Source organism: Ranitomeya variabilis, chromosome 5 (assembly GCF_051348905.1).
Source record: "Ranitomeya variabilis isolate aRanVar5 chromosome 5, aRanVar5.hap1, whole genome shotgun sequence".
Classification (NCBI taxonomy): domain Eukaryota; kingdom Metazoa; phylum Chordata; class Amphibia; order Anura; family Dendrobatidae; genus Ranitomeya; species Ranitomeya variabilis.
The window spans coordinates 551,629,837-551,656,210 of record NC_135236.1 but is presented as its reverse complement, the minus strand read 5'-3'; the positions used below and the strand labels follow the sequence as shown (position 1 = coordinate 551,656,210).

The 26,374-nt window shown below is 45.3% G+C and overlaps 1 protein-coding gene across 1 annotated transcript in view; it reads right to left on the bottom strand.

Annotated features, from left to right (window-relative positions):
• The window catches only part of ARL10 (ARF like GTPase 10), a 30,086-nt gene extending 5,731 nt beyond the window's left edge, over positions 1–24,355 (bottom strand). The window contains exons 1-2 of the mRNA XM_077265905.1: positions 24,098–24,355; positions 18,448–18,616 (exon numbers count right to left, since the gene is read on the bottom strand). Of these exons, the coding sequence (XP_077122020.1) occupies positions 18,448–18,616; positions 24,098–24,250 (322 nt within the window). The 5' untranslated portion in view covers positions 24,251–24,355. The remainder of the gene's footprint in view (positions 1–18,447; positions 18,617–24,097) is intronic.
• Between the last annotated feature and the right edge of the window lie 2,019 nt (positions 24,356–26,374).

The window sequence follows — 26,374 nt, the reverse complement described above, 5'->3', positions numbered from 1 at the left end:
CAACATGACCTCTTCCAGTATTTTAATGTATGTGAACTGGGCCATGATACCTGGTATGTGGGAAAGATAGGTCTGGCACCATAGTAAGAGAAATATGCCCATACGATGCTTGCACCACCATTCTTCACTGTCTGCAGAGTGTACTGTGGCTTCAATGCAGAATTTGGGGGTTGTCTGAACTGTCTGCAGTCCTTGGACCCAAAAAGTACAATTTTTATTTTCATCAGTCCACAAAATGTTTCTCCACTTCTCTTTAGGTCAGTTGATGTGTTCTGTGGCATATTGTATCAGCTTCAGTACATGTTTGTTTGTTTTTTGGTTTTTTTTGTTTTGTTTTTTTAACAGTGGGACTTTGTGGGGACTTCTTCCTAAGAGATTATCTTCACAGAGGCATCTTCCATTGTGAGCCCTCGTGGGCAGAGTCCCCTCTCCTCCTGTACCAGTCGTGACTTGAATAGATATTGTAATTTGATTTCATTATGTATACCCTCCTCACATGTAAAGCGCCATGGAATAAATGGAACTATAATAATAAATAATACTGTCACAGTACTCACAGGTATCTTGAGACTGTCTTTGATCATCCTGGAGCTGATCATTAGCTGAGCTTTTGCCATTCTGGCTGTTATTCCATCAATTTGAATGGTAGTCTTCTGTTTCCTTCCATGTCTCTCCGGTTTGACTTTCCATATTAAAGCATTGGAGATTATAGCTGAACAGCCTATCGTTGTCTCCACTTTATAAGTTTTACCCTCAACTTTTTAATCAAAGTACTCCTTCCTTATGAACAACTAGGTGTTTCCAGCCAGCTAACGCTCGGCACGCTCATTGCTATCTAATTAACGCTGCTGGTGATTAAACTAAAGTAAATAATGTCAACATTCAATAGCGCTTAACCCCTTAGTGACAGAGCCAATTTTGTACTTAATGACCGAGCCAATTTTTACAATTCTGACTACTGTCACTTTAAGAGGTTATAACTCTGGAACGCTTTATCGGATCCCGCTGATTCTGAGTTTGTTTTTTCGTGACACATTGTACTTCAAGTTAGTGGTAACATTTCTTCGATATTACTTGCGATTATTTATGAAAAAAATGGAAATGGCAAATTTTTAAAATTTTGCAATTTTCAAACTTTGAATTTTTATGCCCTTAAATCAGAGAGATATGTCACGAAAAATAGTTAATAAATAACATTTAAGTGAACCTGCGCAGAAAACCAAGTAGGAATAATAATATTATTTGTTTTTACTAAAAGATGAGAAATTCTTTATACACAACAATGAATTGCACTCCGCCCGTATGAAAAATCAGTAAAATTGTGAACCAATATACATATGATATAAAAAATGAACAATAACCATAATAGACTTATTCACTTAGTACACATGAGGACATCACATTTAGATTAATAGGTAAGGGTAACCATATATCCACTCTGTATGAGCCAATGGACTAACGCCTCACAAGTCATAGTAAATAAATATCCTTGTAGAACAGAGAGATCTCTCAAAAAACGGCAAATGACCGCAAAAATACAGGACAAAAAAAGGAAGAAAAAAGGAAAAACACGTCACGGCAGGTCCTGCTCCGGAGAGCGATACCGCCAGGAAGCAGTGAACGCCACAGGAGCCGTGACCACACCACCTACTCAGGATCCAGGAAATCCTCTACCGAGGACACAGCGAGGAAAGGACAGCGGCAACACACGAGCTCCATCTAAGGTAATAGGTGGCACGTACAGCGGGTTTCCGACCCGGTTAATCCAGCTGTCATACGCTGCTACACCTCATTTGCTGAAGCTTTGCTACCGGCCGGGGCAGCTTCCTAGACTATTTTGGGTGTCATAACCCTTTTTGTGCGCATAGCATTTTATCATTTTGTTTTTCCTTTTTTTGTCCTGTATTTTTGCAGTCATTTGCCGTTTTTTGAGAGATCTCTCTGTTCTACAAGGATATTTATTTACTATGACTTGTGAGGCGTTAGTCCATTGGCTCATACAGAGTGGGTATATGGTTACCCTTACCTATTAGTACACATGTGGACATCACATTTAGATTAAGTGAATAAGTCTATTATGGTTATTGTTCCATTTTTTATATCATATGTATATTGGTTCACAATTTTACTGATTTTTCATACAGGCGGAGTGCAATTCATTGTTGTGTATAAAGAATTTCTCATCTTCTTTTAGTAAAAACAAATAATATTATTATTCCTACTTGGTTTTCTGCGCAGGTTCACTTATTTATTAGTATTAATATAAGACTTTGTCTTCTAACCACATTGTGGTGGTGGTTTAAATCTGCAGCATTACACCGAAGCTGGTCATTAAGCGCCACTGTAAATTTATATATCTATTAATAAATAACATTTCCCACATGTCTACTTTACATCAGCACAATTTTGGAAACAACATTTTTTTTTTGTTAGGGAGTTAAGGGTTAAAAGTTGACCAGCAATTTCTCATTTTTACAACACCATCTTTTTTTTTTAGGGACCACATCACCTTTGAAGTCATTTTGAGGGGTCTATATGATAGAAAATAACTAAGTGTGACACCATTCTAAAAACTGCACCCCTCAAGCTGCTCAAAACCACATTCAAGAAGTTTGTTAACCCTTTAAATGCTTCACAGGAACTGAAACAATGTGGAAGAAAAAAATGAACATTTAACTTTTTTTTGCAAACATTTTACTTCAGAACCATTTTTTTTAATTTTCACAAGTGTAAAAACAGAAATTTAACCACAAATTTTGTTGTGCAATTTCTCCTGAGTACGCCGATACCCCATATGTGGAGGTAAACCACTGTTTGGGCGCACCGCAGAGCTTGGAAGTGAAGGAGCACCGTTTGACATTTTGAATGCAGAATTGGCTGAAATTGAGATCGGACGCCATGTCGTGTTTGGAGAGCCCCTGATGTGCCTAAAACAGTGGAAACCCCCCACAAGTAACACCATTTTGGAAACTAGACCCCTTAAGGAACTTATCTAGATGTGTGGTGAGCACTTTGAACCCCCAAGTGCTTCACAGAAGTTTATAACGTAGAGCCGTGAAAATAAAAAATCGCATTTGTTTACACAAAAATGATCTTTTCGCCCACAAATTTTTTATTTTCACAAGGGTAACAGGAGAAATTAGACCACAAAAGTTGTTGTGCAATTTCTCCTGAGTATGTCGATACCCCATATGTGGGGGTAAACCACTGTTTGGGCGCACCGCAGAGCTTGGAAGAGAAGGAGTGTCGTTTTACTTTTTCAATGTAGAATTGGCTGGAATTGAGATCGGACTCCATGTCACGTTTGGAGAGCCCCTGATGTGCCTAAACAGTGGAAACCCCCCACAAGTGACACCATTTTGGAAACGAGACCCCTTAAGGAACTTATCTAGATGTGTGGTGAGCACTTTAAACCCCCAGGTGCTTCACAAAAGTTTATAACGTAGAGCCGTGAAAATAAAAAATAAAAAAATCGCATTTTTTTCTACAAAAATGATCTTTTTGCCTCCAAATTTTTATTTTACCAAGGGTAACAGGAGAAAATGGATGCCAGAAGTTGTTGTACAATTTGTCCTGAGTACGCCGACACCCCATATGTGGGGGTAAACCACTGTTTGGGCGCATGGCTGAGCTCGGAAGCAAAGGAGCGCAATTTGACTTTTCAATGCAAAATTGACTGGAATTGAGATCGGACGCCATGTCGCGTTTGGAGAGCCCCTGATGTGCCTAAACAGTAGAAACCCCCCACAAGTGACCCCATTTTGGAAACTAGACCCCTTAAGGAACTTATCTAGATGTGTGGTGAGAACTTTGAATGCCCAAGTGCTTCACAGAAGTTTATAATGCAGAGTCGTGAAAATAAAAAATATTTGTTTTTCCACAAAAAAGATTTTTTAGCCCCCAAGTTTTTATTTTCACAAGGGTAACAAGAGAAATTGGACCCCAAAAGTTGTTGTCCAATTTGTCCTGAGTATGCTGGTACCCCATATGTGGGGGTAAACCACTGTTTGGGCACACGGCAGAGCTCGGAAGAGAAGGAGCGCCATTTTGGAATGCAGACTTTGATAGAATTGTCTGTGGGTGTTATGTTGCGTTTGCAGAGCCCCTGATGTACCTAAACAGTAGAAACCCCCCACAAGTGACCAAATTTTGGAAACTAGACCCCCTAAGGAACTTATCTAGATATGTGGTGAGAACTTTGAATGCTCAAGTGCTTCACAGAAGTTTATAATGCAGAGTAGTGAAAATAAAAAATATTTTTTTTTCCACAAAAAAGATTTTTAGCCCCCAAGTTTTTATTTTCACAAGGGTAACAGGAGAAATTGGACCCCATAAGTTGTTGTCCAATTTATCCCGAGTACGCTGATGCCCCATATGTGGGGGTAAACCACTGTTTGGGCGCACAGCAGAGCTCAGAAGGGAGGGAGCACCATTTGACTTTTTTAGCGCAAAATTGGCTGTCGTGTTTGGAGACCCCCTGATGTACCTAAACAGTGGAAACCCCCCAATTCTAACTCCAACCCTAACCCCAATCTCAACCTGATCCATAATCCTAATCACAACCCTAACGATAATCACAACCCTAACCCCAAAACAGCCCTAATCTCAACCCTAACCATAACCCTAATCAAAACCCTAAATCCAACACACCCCTAATCCTAATCTCAACCCTAACCTCAAACCTAACTCTAATCCCAATACACCCCTAACCCCAACCCTAACCTTAACCCTAATCCCAACCCTAACCCTAATCCCAACCCTAATCCCAAACGTAACCCTAATACCAACCCTAATCCAAACCCTAACCCCAACTCTAACCCTAACTTTAGCCCTAACCCTAATTTTAGCCCCAACCCTAGCCCTAACCCTAACTTTAGCCCTAACCCTAAATTTAGCCCCAACCCTAACCCTAAATTTAACCCTAACCCTAGCCCTAACTTTAGCCCCAACCCTAAGGCTACTTTCACACTTGCGTCATGTAGCATCCGTCGCAATCCGTTGTTTTGGACAAAAAACGGATCCAGCAAATGTGCCCACAGGATGCCTTTTTTGCCCATAGACTTGTATTGCCGATGGATGGCCACACGTCGCGTCCATCATGCACTGGATCCGTTGTGTTTTGGCGGACCGTCGTCACAAAAAAAGTTCAATGTAACCTTTTTTGTGTAGGTCGCGTCCGCCATTTCCGCGCATGCGTGGCCGTAACTCTGCCCCCTCCTCCCCAGGACATAGACTGGGCAGCGGATGCGTTGAAAAACTGCATCCGCTGCCCACGTTGTGCACAATTTTCACAACGTGCGTCGGTACGTCGGGCCGACGCATTGCGACCGCCCCATACCGACGCAAGTGTGAAAGAAGCCTAAGGCTACTTTCACACTAGCGTCGTACTCGGCCCGTCGCAGTGTGTCGGGCTGACGTACCGACGCTAGCGTTGTAAGCGCCGCACAACGGGTGCAGCGGATGCTGTTTTTCAACGCATCCGCTGCCCCATTGTGAGGTGCGGGGAGGCGGGGGCGGCGTTCCGGCCGCGCATGCGCGGTCGGAAATGGCGGACACGTCGCACAAAAAACAAGTATAGAGATGGCTAGCACACGATCACGGGAAGTAAGGTGCTAGTGAACGGGAAGTAATCCCAACAACATATATGAGTCTCAAATCACTGCACACTTTGCAACAAGATTTATGCTTCAAAATCATGCGTATTTTATTATAAATGAAGAGGCGACAAGTATAGACGTTTCGGCCACTCTGTGGCCTTGATCACTGTGTCGCTAGAAAAGATGGAAAACAAATATACATAAGACATATAATATAGACACAATATTTACAATATTTACAAAGATATGATATACAGTATATCAAGCATCGTAGGGAGTAGAGGTCATGTCAGAGTGGCCTCTGACGGGGTCCTTTAATAAGACTAGGACATCAATATGGGACATAAGAGAGAGATAGATGTACTAACGAAAAGACCTCCTAGATATATTTGAGGTCTAATAAGCTGTGGGTAAGAAGACAAGAGCTACAGATTCTAGAAAAGAAAAGAGACATACCGTAGTGTTTAATGTGTCACTGAACAATGCTCGAACGTCCTGGATCAGTCGGGGTCAAAATCTGGATAGCCTGGTGAGAGTTAGTCATAGTGAGTCCTACGTCATGTTGCAATCTTAAGGGGGCTACCCCATAATATTGTGGGGACCATGTATAAAGGGGTACTAGGATAGAGGTGTAATATGGCCAAAGGTTGGCCATATTACACCTCTATCCTAGTACCCCTTTATACATGGTCCCCACAATATTATGGGGTAGCCCCCTTAAGATTGCAACATGACGTAGGACTCACTATGACTAACTCTCACCAGGCTATCCAGATTTTGACCCCGACTGATCCAGGACGTTCGAGCATTGTTCAGTGACACATTAAACACTACGGTATGTCTCTTTTCTTTTCTAGAATCTGTAGCTCTTGTCTTCTTACCCACAGCTTATTAGACCTCAAATATATCTAGGAGGTCTTTTCGTTAGTACATCTATCTCTCTCTTATGTCCCATATTGATGTCCTAGTCTTATTAAAGGACCCCGTCAGAGGCCACTCTGACATGACCTCTACTCCCTACGATGCTTGATATACTGTATATCATATCTTTGTAAATATTGTAAATATTGTGTCTATATTATATGTCTTATGTATATTTGTTTTCCATCTTTTCTAGCGACACAGTGATCAAGGCCACAGAGTGGCCGAAACGTCTATACTTGTCGCCTCTTCATTTATAATAAAATACGCATGATTTTGAAGCATAAATCTTGTTGCAAAGTGTGCAGTGATTTGAGACTCATATACGTCGCACAAAAAAACGTTACATGTAGCGTTTTTTTGTGCCGACGGTCCGCCAAAGCACGACGTATCCGTCGCATGACGGATGCGACGTGTGGCAATCCGTCGCAATGTGTCGCTAATGCAAGTCAATGGAGAGAAAACGCATCCTGCAAGCACTTTTGCAGGATGCGTTTTTTCTCCAAAACGGCGCATTGCGACGGAAGCCAAAAAACGCTAGTGTGAAAGTAGCCTAACCCTAGCCCTAACCCTAAATTTAGCCCCAACCCTAACCCTAGCCCTAACCCTAATTTTAGCCCCAAATCATCTCTCCTGCCGGCCGGCAGATGGCAGCAGATGGCGGGCGCACTGCGCATGCGCCCGCCATTTTCTTTCCCGAGGAAGAAGCCGGCCGGCAGGAGGAGACGCAGGAGGACCCAGGGACACCGGTAAGTATGATAGGGTCCCCGAATCCCCCTATTTCTCTGTCCTCTGATGTGCGATCACATCAGAGGACAGAGAATTACAGACCGTTTTTTTTTTTTTTCCGGTCGCCGGTAAACCGTTAATTACCGGCGATCGCAAAACAGGGGTCGGTAAAAACCGACCCCGATCATGTTCTTTGGGGTCTCGGCTACCCCCGGCAGCCGAGACCCCAAAGATCTTCCCGGGCGGCGGGCGCACTGCGCCCGCCATTTTTTCCCCGGAAAAAGATGGCGGCGCCCATCGGGAGCCACGAGGAGCACCGGGGGAGATAGGTGAGTATTGGGGGGCTATCGGGGGCCATCGGGGACCCTACTTCTCTGTCCTCCGATGTGCGATCACATCGGAGGACAGAGAAATTAAATGGCAAATCGCGTTTTTTTTTGTTGTTGCGACCACCGGTAAACGGTTAATTACCGGCGATCGCAACTCGGGGGTCGGTAAAAACCCCCCGAATCATGTTCTCTGGGGTCTCGGCTACCCTCGGCAACAGAGACCCCAGAGAAAATCCGACTCTGGGGGGCGCTATTCACTTTAGCGGCCGCCGTTAAAAGGCGTATCGGCAGTCGTTAAGGGGTTAAGGTACCTTCACACTAAGCGACGCTGCAGCGATACAGACAACGATGCTGATCGCTGCAGCGTCGCTGTTTAGTCGTTGTGTGGTCGCTGGAGAGCTGTCACACAGACGGCTCTCCAGCGACCAACGATGCCGAAATCCCCTGGTAACCAGGGTAAACATCGGGTTACTAAGCGCAGGGCCGCGCTTAGTAACCCGATGTTTACCCTGGTTACCATTGTAAAAGTAAAAAAAAAAACCACATACTCACATTCCGGTGCCCGGCGTCCGCTTCCCTGCACTCCTCCTGCATCCTGTGTCAGCGCCGAACATCTCCCACAGAGCAGAGCGGTGACGTCACCGCTCTGCTTTACGGCCGGCACTTACACAGGATGCAGGAGTGCAGGGAAGCGGACGCCGGGCACCGGAATGTGAGTGTTTTTTTACTTTTACAATGGTAACCAGGGTAAACATCGGGTTACTAAGCGCGGCCCTGCGCTTAGTAACCTGATGTTTACCCTGGTTACCAGTGAAGACATCGCTGGATCGGTGTCACACACACCGATTCAGCGATGTCAGCGGGAGATCCAGCGACGAAATAAAGTTCTGGACTTTCAGCAACGACCAGCGATCTCACAGCGGGATCCTGATCGCTGCTGAGTGTCAAACACAACGATATCGCTAGCCAGGACGCTGCAACGTCACGGATCGCTAGCGATATCGTTGTAAAGTCGCTTAGTGTGAAGGTACCTTTACACAGATGGTAAATTAACTTAAATGAAGTTAATAGCAATAGTGTGGTGATGTGTTGGGACGGGATTATGTGGTGGTGGGGGGTGGGATTGTGTGTGATGATGTGGTGGGGGGGCGGGATTATGTGTGATGTGTTATGGGGCGGGATTATGCATGGTGATGTGTTGAAGGGGCAGGATTATGCGTGGTGATGTGGTGCGGATTGTGTTTGGTGATGTGGGGGGCGGAGCTACTGTGCAGGGGGCAGGATTAGCGAGTAATCACGATGCCTCTTACATATATAGATGTCTCAAATGACCCATATTTCTCAGGCTTTCAAGTAGAAATCAATGTACAACATGTCCTGGCGTCACCCCCAAAATCGATGGTGAGGTAAGCTCACCGTCATCAGGGGCTTATCTACAGCATTCTGTAATGCTGTAGATAAGCCCCCGATGTTACCTGAAAGAGGAGAAAAAGACGTTAGATTATACTCACCCAGGGGCGGTCCCGCTCCGATGGGTGTCTCAGGTCTGCTCCGGCGCCTCCTATCTTCATTCCATGACGTCCTCTTCTGGTCTCCGCGCCGCTGCTTCGGCGCAGGCGTACTTTGTCTGCCCTGTTGAGGGCAGAGCAAAGTACTGCAGTGCGCAGGCGCCGGTAAGGTCAGAGAGGCCCAGCACCTGCGCACGGCAGTACTTTGCTCTGCCCTCACCAGGGCAGACAAAGTACGCCTGTGCCGAAGCCGCGGCGCGGAGACCAGAAGAGGACGTCATGGAATGAAGATGGGAGGCACCGGAGGAGACCTGAGACGCCCATTTGACCACGGACCACAGCGGGACTGCCCAGGTGAGTATATTATAATCTCTTTTTCTCCTCTTTCAGGTAACATCGGGGGCTTATCTACAGCATTACAGAATGCTGTAGATAAGCCCCTGATGATGGTGAGCTTACCTCACCATCGATTTTGGGGGTGACAGGTTCCCTTTAAATAAGGGCCACACCTGTTTCTTCCCAGGATAATTGACTTCACTAACTGAACTCCACACTGCTATTATTTTGAACACACTCCTATTCAATTAATTATTCTAATACACACTCAAAAACCTGCAGATCATGAATGCGGAGTCTGTTGGTTTTCTTAGAATCTACTGCACCAACTGGTAAATTGCCAAGGAATAAATGGCGCTATAATAATAATAATAATAATTGTTTGACTGTGGTAATATTTATACCAAAAACTAGGAGTTAGACATACCGGTAACGGTATTTCCAGGAGTCCATTATGACAGCACCACAAGGAGGTTGCTCTTCATATCCTTGATAGGGACAGGAACACAGAAGAGGTTAAATAGCCCCTCCCCACCTCCACCCTTCAGTGATTTTACAAAGTACCACACCAGGGTGGATACAACGCAATTTTATTGAACTTCCTCTCTATACATGTTTATATCACACATCAGACAGGAGTTCAAGGGAGGGTAAATAATGGGTGCTGTCATAATGGACTCCTGGAAATACCGTTACCGGTATGTCTAACTCCTAGTTTCCAGGTCGTCCCTTATGACAGCACCACAAGGAGAAATACCAAATAACTCCTACTTAGGGCGGGATTACAGCTTGGAGGACCTTCCTCCCAAAGCCAGTCTGTTGTTTTGACAGAACGTCTAGTTTGTAATGTCTACAAAAGGTATTTGAACTAGACCAAGTTGCCGCCCGGCAAATTTGGTCCATGGATGCACCCGCACTCTCTGCCCATGAAGCAGATATTGCTCTCAGAGAGTGGGCTTTTAGATGTTCTGGAGGGGATTCACCGGCTGAAGTATACACAGCGCAAATAGTAGATTTAATCCATCTAGCTAGAGTCGCTTTTGAGCCTTTTTTGCCTCTATTTTTCCCCGACATCTGTATAAAGAGATTTGGATCAATGCTCCAGCCGTCTGTAAGTTTCAAATACTGCAAAACTGTTCTCTTAACATCCAGGGAATGGAGAGAACGTTCTTTTTCGTTCTTAAAGTTCTGACAGAACGTAGGCAAAATTATTTCCTGGCTTCTGTGAAAGTCCGTCACAACTTTTGGAAGAAACGAAGGATCCAATCTTAGAATGATGCAGTCTTCCTGTATCTTTAAATATGGATCTGTTATGGACAAGGCTTGAATTTCGCCTATTCGCCTTGCTGTCGTTATTGCGACCAGAAAGACAGTCTTGAATGTTACGGATTTTAGGTCTGATTGATCAAGCGGCTCGTAAGGAGCCTTCCGTAATTCATTAAGTACCAATGTGAGGTTCCATGAGGGTACTGAACTTCTTATTGTCGGTCTGATACGTTGCGTAGCTTTGATGTATCTTATTATCCAGGGATGGTTTGCTAATGGATAATCATAAAAGGCACTTAACGCTGAGATTTGTACTTTTAGCGTACTAGGCCTCAAGCCCATATCAAAACCTGTTTGGAGGAAATTTAAGATTTGAGTGATATCTGGTTCTCGTAGAACGGATATTGGAGTATTGGTTTGAATACAAAATTTCTTCCAAATTTTTTGGTATATAGCCGAGGTTACCGGCTTTCTGCTTTTCTTCATGGTTGAGATAACCGAGTCCGACAATCCTTTTGATCTCAAGATTTCCCTCTCAAGATCCATGCTGAGAGTTGTAGCATCTTTAGATTTTGATGGACCAGCGGTCCCTGCGTCAGAAGATCCCGCCTCAGCGGTAGTAGTACTGGGTCTTCTATCGCCATCCACTTCAGCAGAGGAAACCAGCTCCTCTTGGGCCAATATGGCACTATTAGGATCACTACCACTGGACTTTCCTGAATTTTCCTCAGAACTCTGGGAATTAGAGCTAGGGGAGGGAACGCGTATGCAAGTTTCATGTCCCAATGTTGAGCCAAGGCATCTATGCCAGTTGGATTGTCTCCTGGATTTAATGAGAAAAATTCTTTTGTTTTTGTATTGTCCTTTGTGGCAAATAAATCTACCTGCGGAGTGCCCCATTGTTGGATTAGCTGAGCAAAGACTTCTCCGTTTAGAGACCACTCTGTCGGTTGCAATTTCTCTCTGCTGAGAAAATCCGCTATTTGGTTTTGTGAGCCTTTTAGATGAACTGCTGTGATGGACTTCACAGTATCCTCTGCCCAGGAGAATATTGTCTCTGCTAGCGCTTGAACTGGACGGTGCCTCGGTCCTCCTTGATGTAGGAGAAAGGCTACCGTGGTCGAGTTGTCTGAGAAGACTCGGATATGGTGTCCCTGCACTTCGTGTTGGCACCCCTTTAGTGCTTCCCAGACCGCTCTGAGTTCCCTGTAATTGGAGGAACTGTTGCGTATCGATGGTGGCCATGTCCCCTGAAGGTATCGTCCTTCTATGTGGGCTCCCCAGCCCTTTGAGCTTGCATCGGTCGTTATGTTTACGCATGGAGATATATTCCATGGTTTTCCTCTTTTGAGGTTTTTTATATCGATCCACCATGAGAGGGACTGTTTTACTTCGCTGGATAACCGCATCCTGTTGTCTAAGGAGTCTTCCTTTCCATTCTATACCGAACGAATTTCCTTTTGGAGCATTCTGGAGCGAAACTGACTCCACTGTACGCTGGGAATGCACGAGGTCATCAGTCCTAGGATCCTCATGGGTTTCCTGATGGAAATGTATTTCCGTTTTATCGTTTGAAATTCTTTTTTGATTGACCGTTGTTTTTGGTCTGGTAGGAAGGAGTATTCCAGCTCGGAATTTAGAAGTACACCCAGGAATATTTTGTGTGTCTCTGGTTCGAGACTCGACTTTTTTAAATTTATTACCCACCCCAGATGTTTCAGGAGTGACATGGTAACTCTTAAGGATTCTTCCATCTGTTGGGATGAATTTGCTACCAGCAACAGATCGTCCAGGTAGGGTGTAATGAGAATTTCTTTTTCCCTCAAGTGGGCCATGATCTCTGTCATGAGCTTTGTGAATATTCTTGGGGCAGAGGAGAGACCGAAAGGTAGACATTGAAACTGGAAATGCAGAATCCCCTTGCGACTTCTTATTGCAAATCTGAGGGATTTTTGATGTGATGGGTGGATGGGAACGTGATAGTACGCATGTTTGAGGTCTAGCGTGCACATTACCGAATTCTTTTTTATTAACGGTACGATTGACCTGAGAGATTCCATCTTGAAGCGTTTGTACGCCACCCATTTGTTTAATGGTTTTATGTTTATTATTGTGCGGTATTCTCCGCTCGGTTTTCTTATGGAGAACAGACTGGAGTAATGCCCCTGGAAGTGCTGATGATGGGGTACCGGTATTATGACGTGTAACTCTAAGAGTTCCTGTATGTCCGTTAGCAGTCTTTGATGTACTGCTGATGACTCCGTCTGTGTCAAACAGAATCTCTTGAGTAAACTCTATCTTGTACCCCTGTGCCACTGTCTGCAGAATCCACTGATTTTGAGTAATGTTCTGCCATCCCTCCAGGAAGTATTGTAGTCTTCCTCCTATATTGTTGGCGTCATTGTTTGCTGGGTCCTGATGACTGGTCTCGAAAGGAACCTCTTCCTCTGCCCCTTTAGGGTAGCTCCATCTGCCGGACTTCCCTTTCCCTCTGTAGTCCGGGTCTTGGGTGAGAGCGAGTTCTACGAAAAAATTGTGTCTTCTTTGGCTTTTCTTCAGGGAAGCCTTTTTTCTTATCGGACGCCTTCTCGAGTAGCTCGTCAAGAACTGGACCGAATACATGAGATCCTGAAAATGGAATCGAACACAGCTTGTTTTTGGATTGGGTATCTCCCGACCATGATCTCAGCCATAAGGCTCTTCTTGCTGCGTTTGACAGTGCATTGTTCCTGGCAGCAAAACGCACCGATTCCGCGGAAGCGTCCGCCATAAAATCAGTCGCCATTTTCAGTACTGAAAGAGATTTTAAGATCTCTTCTCTTGGGGTTCTGTTTGTAATCTGACTCTCCATCTTAATCTTCTGGAGAACACTCTCCTGCGTCTGTCCCTGATAGGGACAGGAAAAACACTGAAGGGTGGAGGTGGGGAGGGGCTATTTAACCTCTTCTGTGTTCCTGTCCCTATCAAGGATATGAAGAGCAACCTCCTTGTGGTGCTGTCATAAGGGACGACCTGGAAAGAGTGATTAATCTGGTCAGTCATATTGGACTGCCATTATTTTGAACACTACTGTATATTAATAGAAAAATAAAAAAAGCTATGGCTCTTGGGAGAAAACCCCCACAATGGCTATTGCATAGAGGACTTGTCACAAAGTGAAAAGTAACCAGTTTTTTTCTATCCCTGCTGCTCCAAAAAATTTTCTATTTTATAAATCTGCCTGCCTTTGAGTTATAATTTTTATAGACTGTATGAGTGGTCAGTGCTCACAGGACTCTCTGTGTCTTTGGGCTGCTCTGCATTATCCAGTGAGCAATGAACCCAAGTAAAGACCATCAAAATTTAAAATTTGCACTTGGTGAAAAAGGCTCATATCTCTGAAATTGTATGGTGGATTTACAAAGGGAAAAAACACACAGGAATAAAATAAGCGCAAAAACTGTACTTTTGACTTTGCAATAGGCCCTCTTTAAAATGGTATTTTCACACAATAGTTAATTGACATTTCTTATTGCTTTACTCTACGTTGCCATTTTGTGTCCATTTTTTTTTTGGGGGGGGGGGGGCATTAGAGTGCTTAAAAGGGGTTGTCCGAAACCAAGTGAATTTAATATCATTTAGTGTAGAAAAAAAAAAAAACACACAACTTAAGAACTTTGCTAGTGTACTTCGATTAAATTCCCTACTCTTCCCATCTGTTTTTTTTTTTTTATTTCTGTATTCCAATGACATTCCACTTAAGTCTTCCAGCATGCACTGGGGCTCTTCAAATGAGATGTCATCAAGGGGTCAGGACTGCAGTCAATACCGTAACCCCCACCCTGAAATGGATCATGATCTGTAACTCGCTCAGCATACTGTCACTGATCGTGACTGTTACTCACTGCGTTCTCTTGCTGGCTATTCACTTGTCTTTAGAGATGGCAAAGGAGGGCTTAGTCCGTGTGATATGAAAGTAACACATTGGCGAGCACTGACAGCGTACATCAATATTTACACCAGGCACAGGCTCTGTATAGCAGAGGATAGCCCAGCGCCTGACAGGGCCGTTCATGTTGATGATCCATTTCAGGGTGGGGGCAAAGACCACTGACATCTCGTTTGAGAATCCCCAGTGCATGCTGGGGAACAAAACTTTGGACAACCCCTTTAAGTTTAGCACCCATTTTTCGCAATTTGTTAACTTTTCTAATGACTACAGGAACTATGGCTCTACGCTACTGTTTGGGCAGAAGGTGAGGCTCAGAAGGAAGAGGCGCCTCTTGGGATGGTTTCCTGTGGCCCTGTAAAGTGTTGTGGAATATGCTGCCGCTATAGAAATAAGAATTATATTTGTTTCACCAAGGCAGCACATTAAAAATATGTAGTCATTAAAAACAAGCATATTTGTAGGTCATCATCTTCTGAGAGAGATCACTTTTTATTTTTCTGTTGACAGAGGAATAATTTTTTGCAGGGCGAGGTATCGCGTTTCTTCGTACATGTGACTTTCTACCATCTTTTCAGAGACACGACAGTAATTCTACCACTTTTTTAATGGTGTTTACTATGTGCAATATATAAATCAGATGTGTTTGTTAACGGCATCTTTAATTTTTGACTTGAAATTACCATTACTAATTTTTTGTTTATCTTCTACGCGTCTGCCATATTGTAAGAGCCATAACTTATTTTTCCATTTACAGAGCTGTGTGGGTTTTTTTTAACACTGTGTTGTGTACATAACACAGGGACAGGATGAGCACTGCACATATTTGGTCTCCCTCTTGTCTCTGCCTGTCGCTCCCCCTCTCTTATGTCACTCAGGTGGGGGAAGGGGCATTTACCAGGCTGTGCCTCAGCAACAGCAGCTTTTAAATGAGACCAGAATTGTAGTCCTGACAGCCTGAGCCATCTGGGGTTAATGTTGCAGACACACATGAAGCTCCTACTTTAACCCATAATACGCTGCTCAAAAAAATAAAGGGAACACTTATATTCTGTTGTTTATCTCCAAGTAAATCAAACTTCTGTGAAATCAAACTGTCCACTTAGGAAGCAACACTGATTGACAATTTCCCATGCTGTTGTGCAAATGGAAACTATTGGCCATTACCAAGACACCCTCAATAAAGGAGTGATTTTGCAGGTGGGGACCACAGACCACATTTCAGTACCAATGCTTTCTGGCTGATGTTTTAATCACTTTTGAATGTTTGTTGTGCTTTCACACTCGTAGCAGGAGACGGACTCTACAAGTCACACAAGTGGCTTAGGTAGTGCAGCTCATCCAGGATGGCACATCAATGCGAGCTGTGGCAAGTAGGTTTTCTGTGTCTGTCAGTGTAGTGTCCAAAGGCTGGAGGTGCTACCAGGAGACAGGTCAGTACACCAGGAGACGTGGAGGGGGCCGTAGTAGGGCAGCAACCCAGCAGCAGGACCGCTACCTCAGCCTTTGCGCAAGGAGGAACAGGAGGAGTACTGCCAGAGCACTGCAAAATGACCTCCAGCAGGCCACAAATGTGCATGTGTCTGCACAAAAGGGTTAGAAACCGACTCCATGAGGATGGTCTAAGTGCCTGGCTTCCACAGATGGGGGTTGTGCTCACAGACCAACACCGTGCAGGATGCTTGGCATTTGCCATAGAACACCAGGATTGGCAAATTCACCACTGGCACCCTGTGCTCTTCACAGATGAAAGCAGGTTCACATTGAGCACATGTGAAAGACATGAGAGAATCTGGAGATGCCGAGAAGAGTGACTGGCTCCCTACAACATCCTTCAGCATGACCGGTTAGGCAGTGGGTCAGTAATGGTGTGGGGTGGCATTTCTTTGGAGGGCCGCATAGCCCTCCATGTGCTTGCCAGAGGTAGCCTGACTGCCATTATGTACCGAGAGGAGATCCTCAGACCCCCTTGTGAGAATGTATGCTGGTGTGGTTGGAACGGGGTTCATCCTAATGCAGGACAATGCCAGACCTCATGTGGCTGGAGTGTGTCAGCAGTTCCTGCGAGATGAAGGCATTGAAGCTATGGACTGGCCTGCCCATTCCCCAGATTGGAATCCGATTGAGCACATCTGGGACATCATGTCTCACTCCATCCACCAACGTCACGTTGCACCAAAGACTGTCCAGGAGTTGGCGGATGCTTTAGTCCAGGTCTGGGAGGAGATCCCTCAGGAGACCATCCCCCACCTCATCAGGAGCATGCTCAGGTGTTGTACAATAGGGAGGTCATACAGGCACATGGAGGCCACACACAATACTGAGCATCTTTTCCTTGTCATGAGGCATTTCCACTGAAGTTGGATCAGCCTGTAATTTGATTTTCCATTTTGATTTTGAGTATTATTCCAAATCCAGACCTCCATGGGATATTCATTATGATTTACATTGATAATTGTTATGAACACATTCCAATATGCAATGAATAAAAATTTGCAACTGGATTATTTCATTCAGAGATATCTAGGATGTGGTATTTTAGTGTTACCTTTATTTTTTTGAGCAGTCTATATTAGGCTGGGTCAGATTCTGGTCTCATCTTAAAGCTTGAAGGCCCCAGGTCATCATTGACAGACTTTAAAGAGGTTGTCCACTACTTTAACATTAGGATAGGTCATCAATGTCTGATCGGCTAAGGTCCGACACCCTGCGGCCCCGCACTCAGCCAGAAACGCTCAGTTACGGACCTGCTTGGTCTACTGATAGTGGCAGCAAATGGGTACTGCACATCTGCCCCCTATTGATTTGAATAGGTGGTGGATGTGCAGTACCCATCTGCGGCCATTATCCGTAGACTGAGCAGGTCCGTAACTGAGCGTTTCTGGCTACTGCCAACACCTAGACCAGCTGATTGGCAGGAGTGTCGGGTGTCTCACACCCACCGATCAGACACTGATGACCTATGCCAAGGACAGAACATCAGTGTTAAAGTAGTGAACAACCTCTTTGACCCTTGTATTTTTCTCTTATGGTAATCATTGTAGTTTTTTGTACCGAATTATTGGCACACACAAATCATTAATTTTGCACAACTATTTTCTGTTTTAGAGCAAGAAGCATGTTTTGCAAGATGTTGTAAAAATTATAGTTCTGGTGTACATAGACACCAGTACATTTGACAAGTTTTGCAACTTTCTTTTCGAAAAGTTGCAAATGATGAATCAGCTAAAAATCCTGCCGACAATGGCAAAAAAAAAAGAAAAACATACACAAGGGGAAAAAAAATAAAATAGACTTAAAACATACGATGGCACATATTATAAAGTATAAGGCAAACACCAAAAACTAGACATTAAAAAGGCGCAAATGCAATAATGAATCGAGAACTCTCTCATTTTAAAAATAAACCCCGGCACGCTGTTGTAGTGATCCAGGATTATATCTGGCCATTAGTAGTGAGGACGCAGCTCATTCATTCTAGGGATATAAAGCCATGGGCACAAAATCCAACAAAAGTAGCAAACTAAAATTGCATGAATTTACCAAGCCCTCCTAGGTTACCTAAAACTGAACCCAACAGGACTGGCCCCACTGGGCAGCGGGCCTATGATCGCCATGGACTCCTTCAGTGTCCAGCAACAGCCGGTAACAAAGCGTGGCTGGAAAACTGCTCATCTTTATTTCTTCTGCGGTACTAGTGATATGAAGCACAATAATGATAGCGGGCCATTAACAAGTCCACGGACACATCCTGCTCTTACAATGACGGACTATGGTCGTGGTGACAGACATCCATTTACGTAGAAGCAATCCAGTACGACTGGGAAACTCACCCTCTAACAGTTCAATCCTCAGTCCCTGGCTTACAATCTGGGCCGTGTTAAACCCATGGGTCGGTGGCGAGCTGGACCTGGTGGTGTTGGTGCTTATAGCATGGATTATACTGCTTTTACCGGCTCCATCTAAACCCAACACCAAAATCTGCCGATCCAAGAAGTCATTCTGCGGAAATACAAAGGACAGGATGAAGGTTATACCAGAGATCTCCCTACAGATCTACCTGGAATTTCCTAAGCAGAAAGCCCTCCACTCTTCATGTTAAAGGGTGCACATTAAAGGGAAGAAAATCCCATGCTTCTGACGAGGTGGTCCGATTCGGGCCATTGAGGTAGACTGAACAGACAGAGGTCAATGTTATAAACCCTGGCTCTTGTACAGCGGTATTTTACTAGTAGGCTTGGTCATTGCCAGGCAGAGAGCAAACACCTATTTCACGGAAGTGACTGCCTTGTATAAAAGGACAGGAATTCTACAATGGCTGCTATGCAACTAAGTAATAGTGAACGACAAACTTTTAAGTGAAGCTATAGCTTGGGTTGTCCATTCCTGAGCAAATTTTTGGCAAGCCATGCAGCTTGCTGAATCCTAACAATGTGCAATATACGCACAGTTAAGGCCCCGTCACACATAGCGAGATCGCTGCTGAGTCACAAGTTTTGTGACGCAACAGCGACCTCAGTAGCGATCTCGCTATGTGTGACACGTACCAGCGATCAGGCCCCTGCTGTGAGATCGCTGGTCGTGTCGGAATGGCCTGGACCGTTTTTTGATCGTTGAGGTCCCGCTGACATCGCTGAATTGGTGTGTGTGACACCGATCCAGCGATGTCTTCACTGGTAACCAGGGTAAACATCGGGTTACTAAGCGCAGGGCCGCGCTTAGTAACCCGATGTTTACCCTGGTTACCAGCGTAAATGTAAAAAAAACCAAACAGTACATACTCACCATCTGATGTCCGTCAGGTCCCTTGCCGTCCACTTCCTGCTCTGACTGACGCCCGGCCGTACAGTGAGAGCACAGCACAGCGGTGACATCACTGCTGTGCTGTGTTCTCACTGTACGGCGGCACTCAGTCAGAGCAGGAAGCAGACGGCAAGGGACCTGACGGACATCAGATGGTGAGTATGTACGGTTTGTTTTTTTTGGTAACCAGGGTAAACATCGGGTTACTAAGCGCGGCCCTGCGCTTAGTAACCCGATGTTTACCCTGGTTACCCGGGTGCTGCAGGGGGACTTCGGCATCGTTGAAGACAGTTTCAACGATGCCGAAGTCGTTCCCCTGATCGTTGGTCGCTGGAGAGAGCGGTCTGTGTGACAGCTCCCCAGCGACCACACAGCGACAAAACAGCGACGCTGCAGCGATCAGCATCGTTGTCTGTATCGCTGCAGCGTCGCTGTGTGTGACGGGGCCTTTAGGATTTGGCACCGCTTGCCAGGTCTAGCGATCTTCACGCAACCTTAAATATTGATTTCCATACTTGCAATCACTTGTAGGCAGTTGTCTCAGACACTTTGCTCAATGTTCTACTGAGTGAAGTCAGATTCTGGTCAGCATGTGACTGCAAGTATGCAAGTCGTTGAAATTGGCAAGTAAAGCTAAATCCTAACAGTATGTCTATTACACACAATTGCGAATCAGCAAACTGCGTGTCTTGTCGATAAAAGGGGGTTAGCCACCCGAGTAAGTTAGGTAAAACTATTACGACTACAAAAAAATAAATAATTATGATAATTCACCAGACTATTTTATGACAAGAAGTAGATCCTGGTTTGATGGCACAGGCTGAGAGTTAGTGAACAGGGGCCTTCAATAAACTGCAGGCTCTAGGCTGTGCCCACGATGAGTTCTTGGTGCCGATTTTACGCTGCGGATTTTTGTTGCATCAGAAAAGCAGCATCTTACAGTTCCAATGAAATATAGGATATAAAGCAATCTCATGCCAGCTGTGCTTTTTACTCCGTGTAATCTGTCCAGCGGTGTGCACTTCACATCCACTTGTGAATTTCTCTTGGAGGTAAGCTAAGATTTATGTGCAGATAGCTGCTACTGCACAGGTGCGGACGGCGCCATTTTCAAACTGATTTTTTTGGTTCATCAAAGAAAAGAAGTAAATACATATTATAGATGTGATCATGCTGCAGCCTGCCTGCAGAAGAGGAATATATATTATTCATTGTGGGAAAATAAGGGGCAGGTCTGTAGGTTACTGTGCAAAATCCTGCTGGCAGGTTCGAATTAATTGGAATGGGCGTTAGGCGAGTATAACAGTTTTCCTTTTTTATTTAAAAATAAAGTGTGTTTTCTTATTATTTCAGATAAAGGGCTGTATTCTTGCTGTGTATTTACCATATAACTATAGGATTAGTAATGGATAGGTGTCTCATTGTTATTGGCACCCCATCATTTTTTTCATAGACAATATCTTCAGAAATAAATGGAAATGTTCCATAGTTATATCCTCAAGATTTTTTGATTAATCGTCCAAAGTAATACAACAATAAAACATTGTTTTTCAACTTACATGTTGCAATTTCCTAGAAGAAACAGAGTAGACAGCATGTGCAGCAGTAAAGACTCCCCTAATTAATACTTGGTTGCACACCCTTCGGCATTGATGACAGCCTCCAAACATTTCTTGTAGCCATCAATAAGCTTCTTGCACTTCTCAGCTGGTATTTTCTCCCACTCTTCCTTTGCAGGTTGTACAAGCTCTTGAATGTTTGCAGGGTTCTTTTCCCAATGGCAGATCTCAGCTCAACTCAAAGATTTCCAATGGTATTGAGGTCAGGACTCATTGCTGGCCATTTTAAAACCGTCCCATTTTTTCTTTTTCAACCATTCCTGTTTACTTGTGGATGTGTGCTTTGGGTCATTGTCTTGCTGGAGGACCCATGATCTTCAACTCAAATCAAATTGTTGTTTTTTTATAATGGGTAGGACATTTCTCTCTAAAATCTCTTCATAATTCCTTGGATATGGTCAAGGCCTGCAGTATCAAATGCAGCAAAGCAAACCCAGCTTTACGGATCCTTCACCATGCTTATCTGTTGGTAGGGTGTTCGTTTTCTTATAAGCTTCATTGCACTGTCAGTAAACAAACTGTTGCTTTGCATTGCCAAAAAGCTCTATTTTTTTTTTTATCTGTCCACAGAACATTTCCCCAGATGGATTGTGGTTTATCAAGGTACTCTGGAAAAGATCAATCATTCTTTTTTATGTCTTTTCTTCAGCAATGGTTTCTTCCTTGGCCTTCACCTATAAAGCTATACTATAAAGCTATACTTGGTTTAGTGTGCGGCATATGGTACTTGTTGAAACCATGACCCCAGACTGTTCCAGGTTGGCTACAAAAAACAAAGAGACAGCGCCACAATGGATGGTGAAAAAATAGGAGCTTACATTTATTCTGCTTCCTAGAAGGCAGAATAAATGTAAGCTCCTATTTTTTCACCATCCATTGTGGCCCTGTCTCTTTGTTTTTTGTGGTCCTGGTACTGGCCGGGATGGGCTCCCTGGTTTTGGACGTGCGCCCTTGTGTCCGCTGAGACCTTCAATCTATATATAAAAGGGTGCGGTTTTGACTTTCTTTTGTTTTGACTCCGATGTTCCAGGTTGGCTGTCAGGTCTTTGGATGTTTGAGGTTGTGTTTATTCCTCCACTCACACCAACCTTTGAAGACATCGCTTGTCAATTTTCCTCTTTCCCCCACATCCAGGGAGGTTCTTTACAGTTCCATTCTTGGCAACCTTCTTAATAACATTGTGCACTGTTGAAACTGGGATACCAAGGCCTTTGGAGATTGCCAATAATAGCATTTCTGATGTCAGACCGTTCCATTACTAAGCTGTGGGCTTGATGTCACCAGACAATAGAAAGGTGACATCAACCCCACAAATATAAACCCCACTTGCCACCGATACAGGGTAAGTGGGAAGAGCCGGGCAAAGTGCCAGAATTGGTGCACCTTTTCTGAGGCGGCTCCAGGATGCTATATTTAGGCCGGGGGGAGGGGGGGTTGGGAGGGGCAATATTCATGGCCCCTTACCAGCCTGAGAATACTTATTTAAATAACTTGAAAAAATGGCATGAGGACCCCTCTATTCTTGATAACCAGTCTTGCTAAAGCTGACAGCTGAGGGTTGAAGCCCGCAGTTGTCAGTTTTTCCTGGCTGGTTGCCAAAAATCCAAGGAAACCCATGCTTTTTTTTTTTTTTTTTTTTAATTATTATTTATAGCACAGACTGATGAATATTCCCATCAGCCTCTGCCTGCCCTCGCTGTTATCAGTTGAATACAACTCTCAATATTGTCCCCTACTTGTGCTGATTGCAGCACGAGCAGACGACAATGATATTAGCTGTCTTTATCACCAGGCGCCGGGGAACAGCGGAAACAGTACCGCTGAACCCCAGGCCCCAAAATGTGTGATACTGATGTGGCACAAGGGCGGCACACTTTTGTCACACGTATGAAACACAGACACCTATATCTCCCATACTGGTTTTTCCAGTAACGGAAATATCATGATGTGTGAATGAATCTTTAGGCTGTATTCAATTGTCAGCATTTCACCAAGTGTGTAAGGCCTGTGATTTCTGGACCAGCCACAGGTCTCCTCGACAGCCTAAGGGCAGGAGAAGGGGGTCAATTTCTCTCATCAGAAAGAATTGTAGCAATTATACAAATCACACTCTGATGAGTAAAAGATGGAGGAAATAAAAATCTCTCCATGTTCTCCACTCTGTCAGTGCTTGGAAATTGGACTGCACTCAGATGTCATCTGAGTAGAGTCTGATGTTTTCCACAGACTCATTGGTATGGATGGCCGAGTGCGATTTGAATATTGGATTAAACCGACATGCAATTGGGATTTTCTTTGTACAGTCTCTGCCCGAGGAAAAAAAGATAAAAATCGGACATGTACAAGGCTCCACAGACCATCATTGGTCCCGGTGTGATCCGATGTTTTGCTGGATTGGTCTCAAACTGAAAATCCACTAGTCTGCACCTCAGGGCGGCTGTAGCGGAGCAGATGAGAAATCCGTGTGTCCGGTTTTTATGTCCGTGTATGAAAACATGGCGGCTTCACTGTAAAGCCATGCGATGGCAGAGATCACAGCCTGAGGCCGGACTGTGGGGGCTTCCTGGGCGGCCACCAGGTTTATGGCCCTGTACACATTCCACACTTTACAATGTGTGCGCTTTAAGGTTAAAGTACCAGTAGGAGCCCTGAGCACAGGACGTATGGGGACATCACGGTTTTTCCACGCACCCATAGATATGAATGGCTGAATCCATTTATTTTTTTCCTCCACACCCAGATTAACCCTCCCCCCAAAACAGAGGTTAAGTAACCACCTGGGAAATGCACCCTGGCTGGTGAGACGTACGGGCGAGATCTATAGGGTCAGACACTGGGGATGAGGATTTGTGTGCAGCGCTACAGGATATGTCAGCGCTATAGAATGCTGGATCAGATACTGTCCCCTGCACTCACAGCAGCCCAGACAGATATATATATATATACACACACACTATACGTATATACTGTGCATGCTGTGGAGGGAGGTCACAGCAGGACAGTCCCTATGCAGCCGCCACCTCCGGGCTACCTGCATCAGGGCGGGGACTGCAGCGCTCACCTGATCACTCAGCTGCCGGTGCTCCAGCTCATAGCCCGTCCTCCGCCACTTTCTCTTGCCGGGCACGTACCGGCACCAAGCGATGAACAGCACGGACCCGAGAGCCGCCACCGCCGCCCCGATCACCATTGACAGATTCCTGAGCGCTGCCATCGGTCTACAGCGGGATCCCCGGCCGGTCGTGACGTCACCGCGGTCTGCCCCGCCTTATTGGCTGATGTGCATCGCTGGTAAAGAGGATGGGGCTACAAGAGGCAGCGGCTCTTGTTTGGTTACTGTGCGCATGCGTGTCAGGCTGTCCGGGGTTCTAATCTCTGCCCACAGTTGCCAACTTGCCAGGTCTTCCTGTAGTCAGCGCTGCAGTCAGTGGGGAAGGGCGGCAAACACAAGTGTCCTGAGGTGGAACTTTTGCTGTGTCTCTACCCCTCACTTTCCAAGACCCATAACATGGCCGTGTAATATAGTGCTCTGAGGGAAGGCAGCTACTGCTGGTGTTTTTGGGGTTTTGCCTTTACAACATTGGCTTTGTGGTAAAATCCCATGGTGGCTCAGTGTGCGGCCCTATGATTGGGCCAGAGAACCCATTCTAGTGTCGGCTTCATCAAATTGTCTCAAGTTTTATCCGTTTTTCTGTGAGAGGGAAAATAAAGTTCCTGTGGACCCTCTACAGCCATCAGTGAGAGCCGGGGGCACGCAGAGGCAAACGAGCCCTGTCCGATTAGATTCCCCACTGACCCATAGATTTGCATTGCCGATTCTGACCAGACATCGGGTCGCTACCGGACATGTGGAGCGCCCGCTAGGGCCGTGGGGTACTCGGGCCGGGGCCAATGGTTCTTGAGGTGATCACGGCAGCAGTGAGGAAGATGGCCGACGCTGCGGTTCAGGTCCACTGGGTCAGTTGGTGACGCAGCAGAGGTTTTATAGCTCTCCACGGGTAGAGCTAAGCCCCAGGGCAGTGAAAGTGGTAAAGTCAATGATGGTGAATGTTGCAGCGCAGGGCAGATGACGCAGCAATAATTCAGAGGACACAGCAGGGTGCAGTTTCCACACTGCTCACAGTTCTTATATGCGCTCCCAGCCGGGTGCTGTATCCTCCAGGACCTGTGGCCTGTCAGCTCTCAGGCAATTCGGGGTACACTTTGCCAGAACCCCCTTATTATGTTCCTTCCCTGGCTGTCTCACTGCACTGGCTCCCGCCTCTCCTGCCCTGCTCCTTCACACAAAGTGTCCCAAGCCAGCAACCTCGGGTCCTGTCGGGCGACTCACTCTGTTGGTCCCCTTGATCCTGTATGGCTGCCTTTTCAGCGAATGTGTGTGGCTGTGGCACGTACAGATGCCACAGCATCCGGTTTGCTAACTGAGCCTTGTAGTTCTCCACTAGTCTGAGGCCGTCCCCTACTGCGACCTGGTCCCTCCGCCCAACTACGGTCAGCGTGGATTCAGGCCCCACAGGTGAATTTGTCATTACCCGTGCTCCTAGGACCCTTTCTTTCTCTCTCAGGAGCTTCTCTCAATTTTCTTTGTTCTCTCTCTTTTCTCTCATGCTGGGATGAGCTACTCACTGCTGAAGTCCCCAGCTCCAACTGACTCACTCACTAACTCCTCCCTTTTGTTTCCATGACAACTCCTCGAACGGTCTCTCACCACCCACACACTCTACCTTGTTCCCTCCAGGCCTATAGAGGTCTGTTATGACCCCAATGGCAGAGGGTCTCAAAAGTACATACCAAGTCTGCAAACACAAAAAACCAGCTCATAGGGCAGTGGTAACTGGGCTGACCATATATCTAATCCTAGCACCACAAATAGCAGCAGCCGGGGAACGTGCCTACGTTGGTTCTAGACGTCTCGCGCCAGCCGGAGAACTAACTAACCCTAGAAGGGAAAAGATAGACCTTTCTTGCCTCCAGAGAAAAGACCCCAAAAGTTGGATACAAGCCCCCAACAAGTAATAACGGTGAGGTAAGGAGAAAAGACAAACGTAAGAATGAACTAGATATTTAGCAAAGAGAGGCCCACTGACTAATAGCAGAATATAGTAAGATGACTTATATGGTCAGCAAAAACCCTATCAAAATTTCCACGCTGGATATTCAAGAACCCCCGAACCGTCTAACGGCCCGGGGGAGAACACCAGCCCCCTAGAGCTTCCAACAAAATCAGGAATCACATTTAGTACAAGCTGGACAAAAAATAAGAGCAAAGCAAATAACCAAAAAACAAGGAAGTAGGACTTAGCTTAATTTTGCAAGATCCAAGACCAGCAGACAGGAG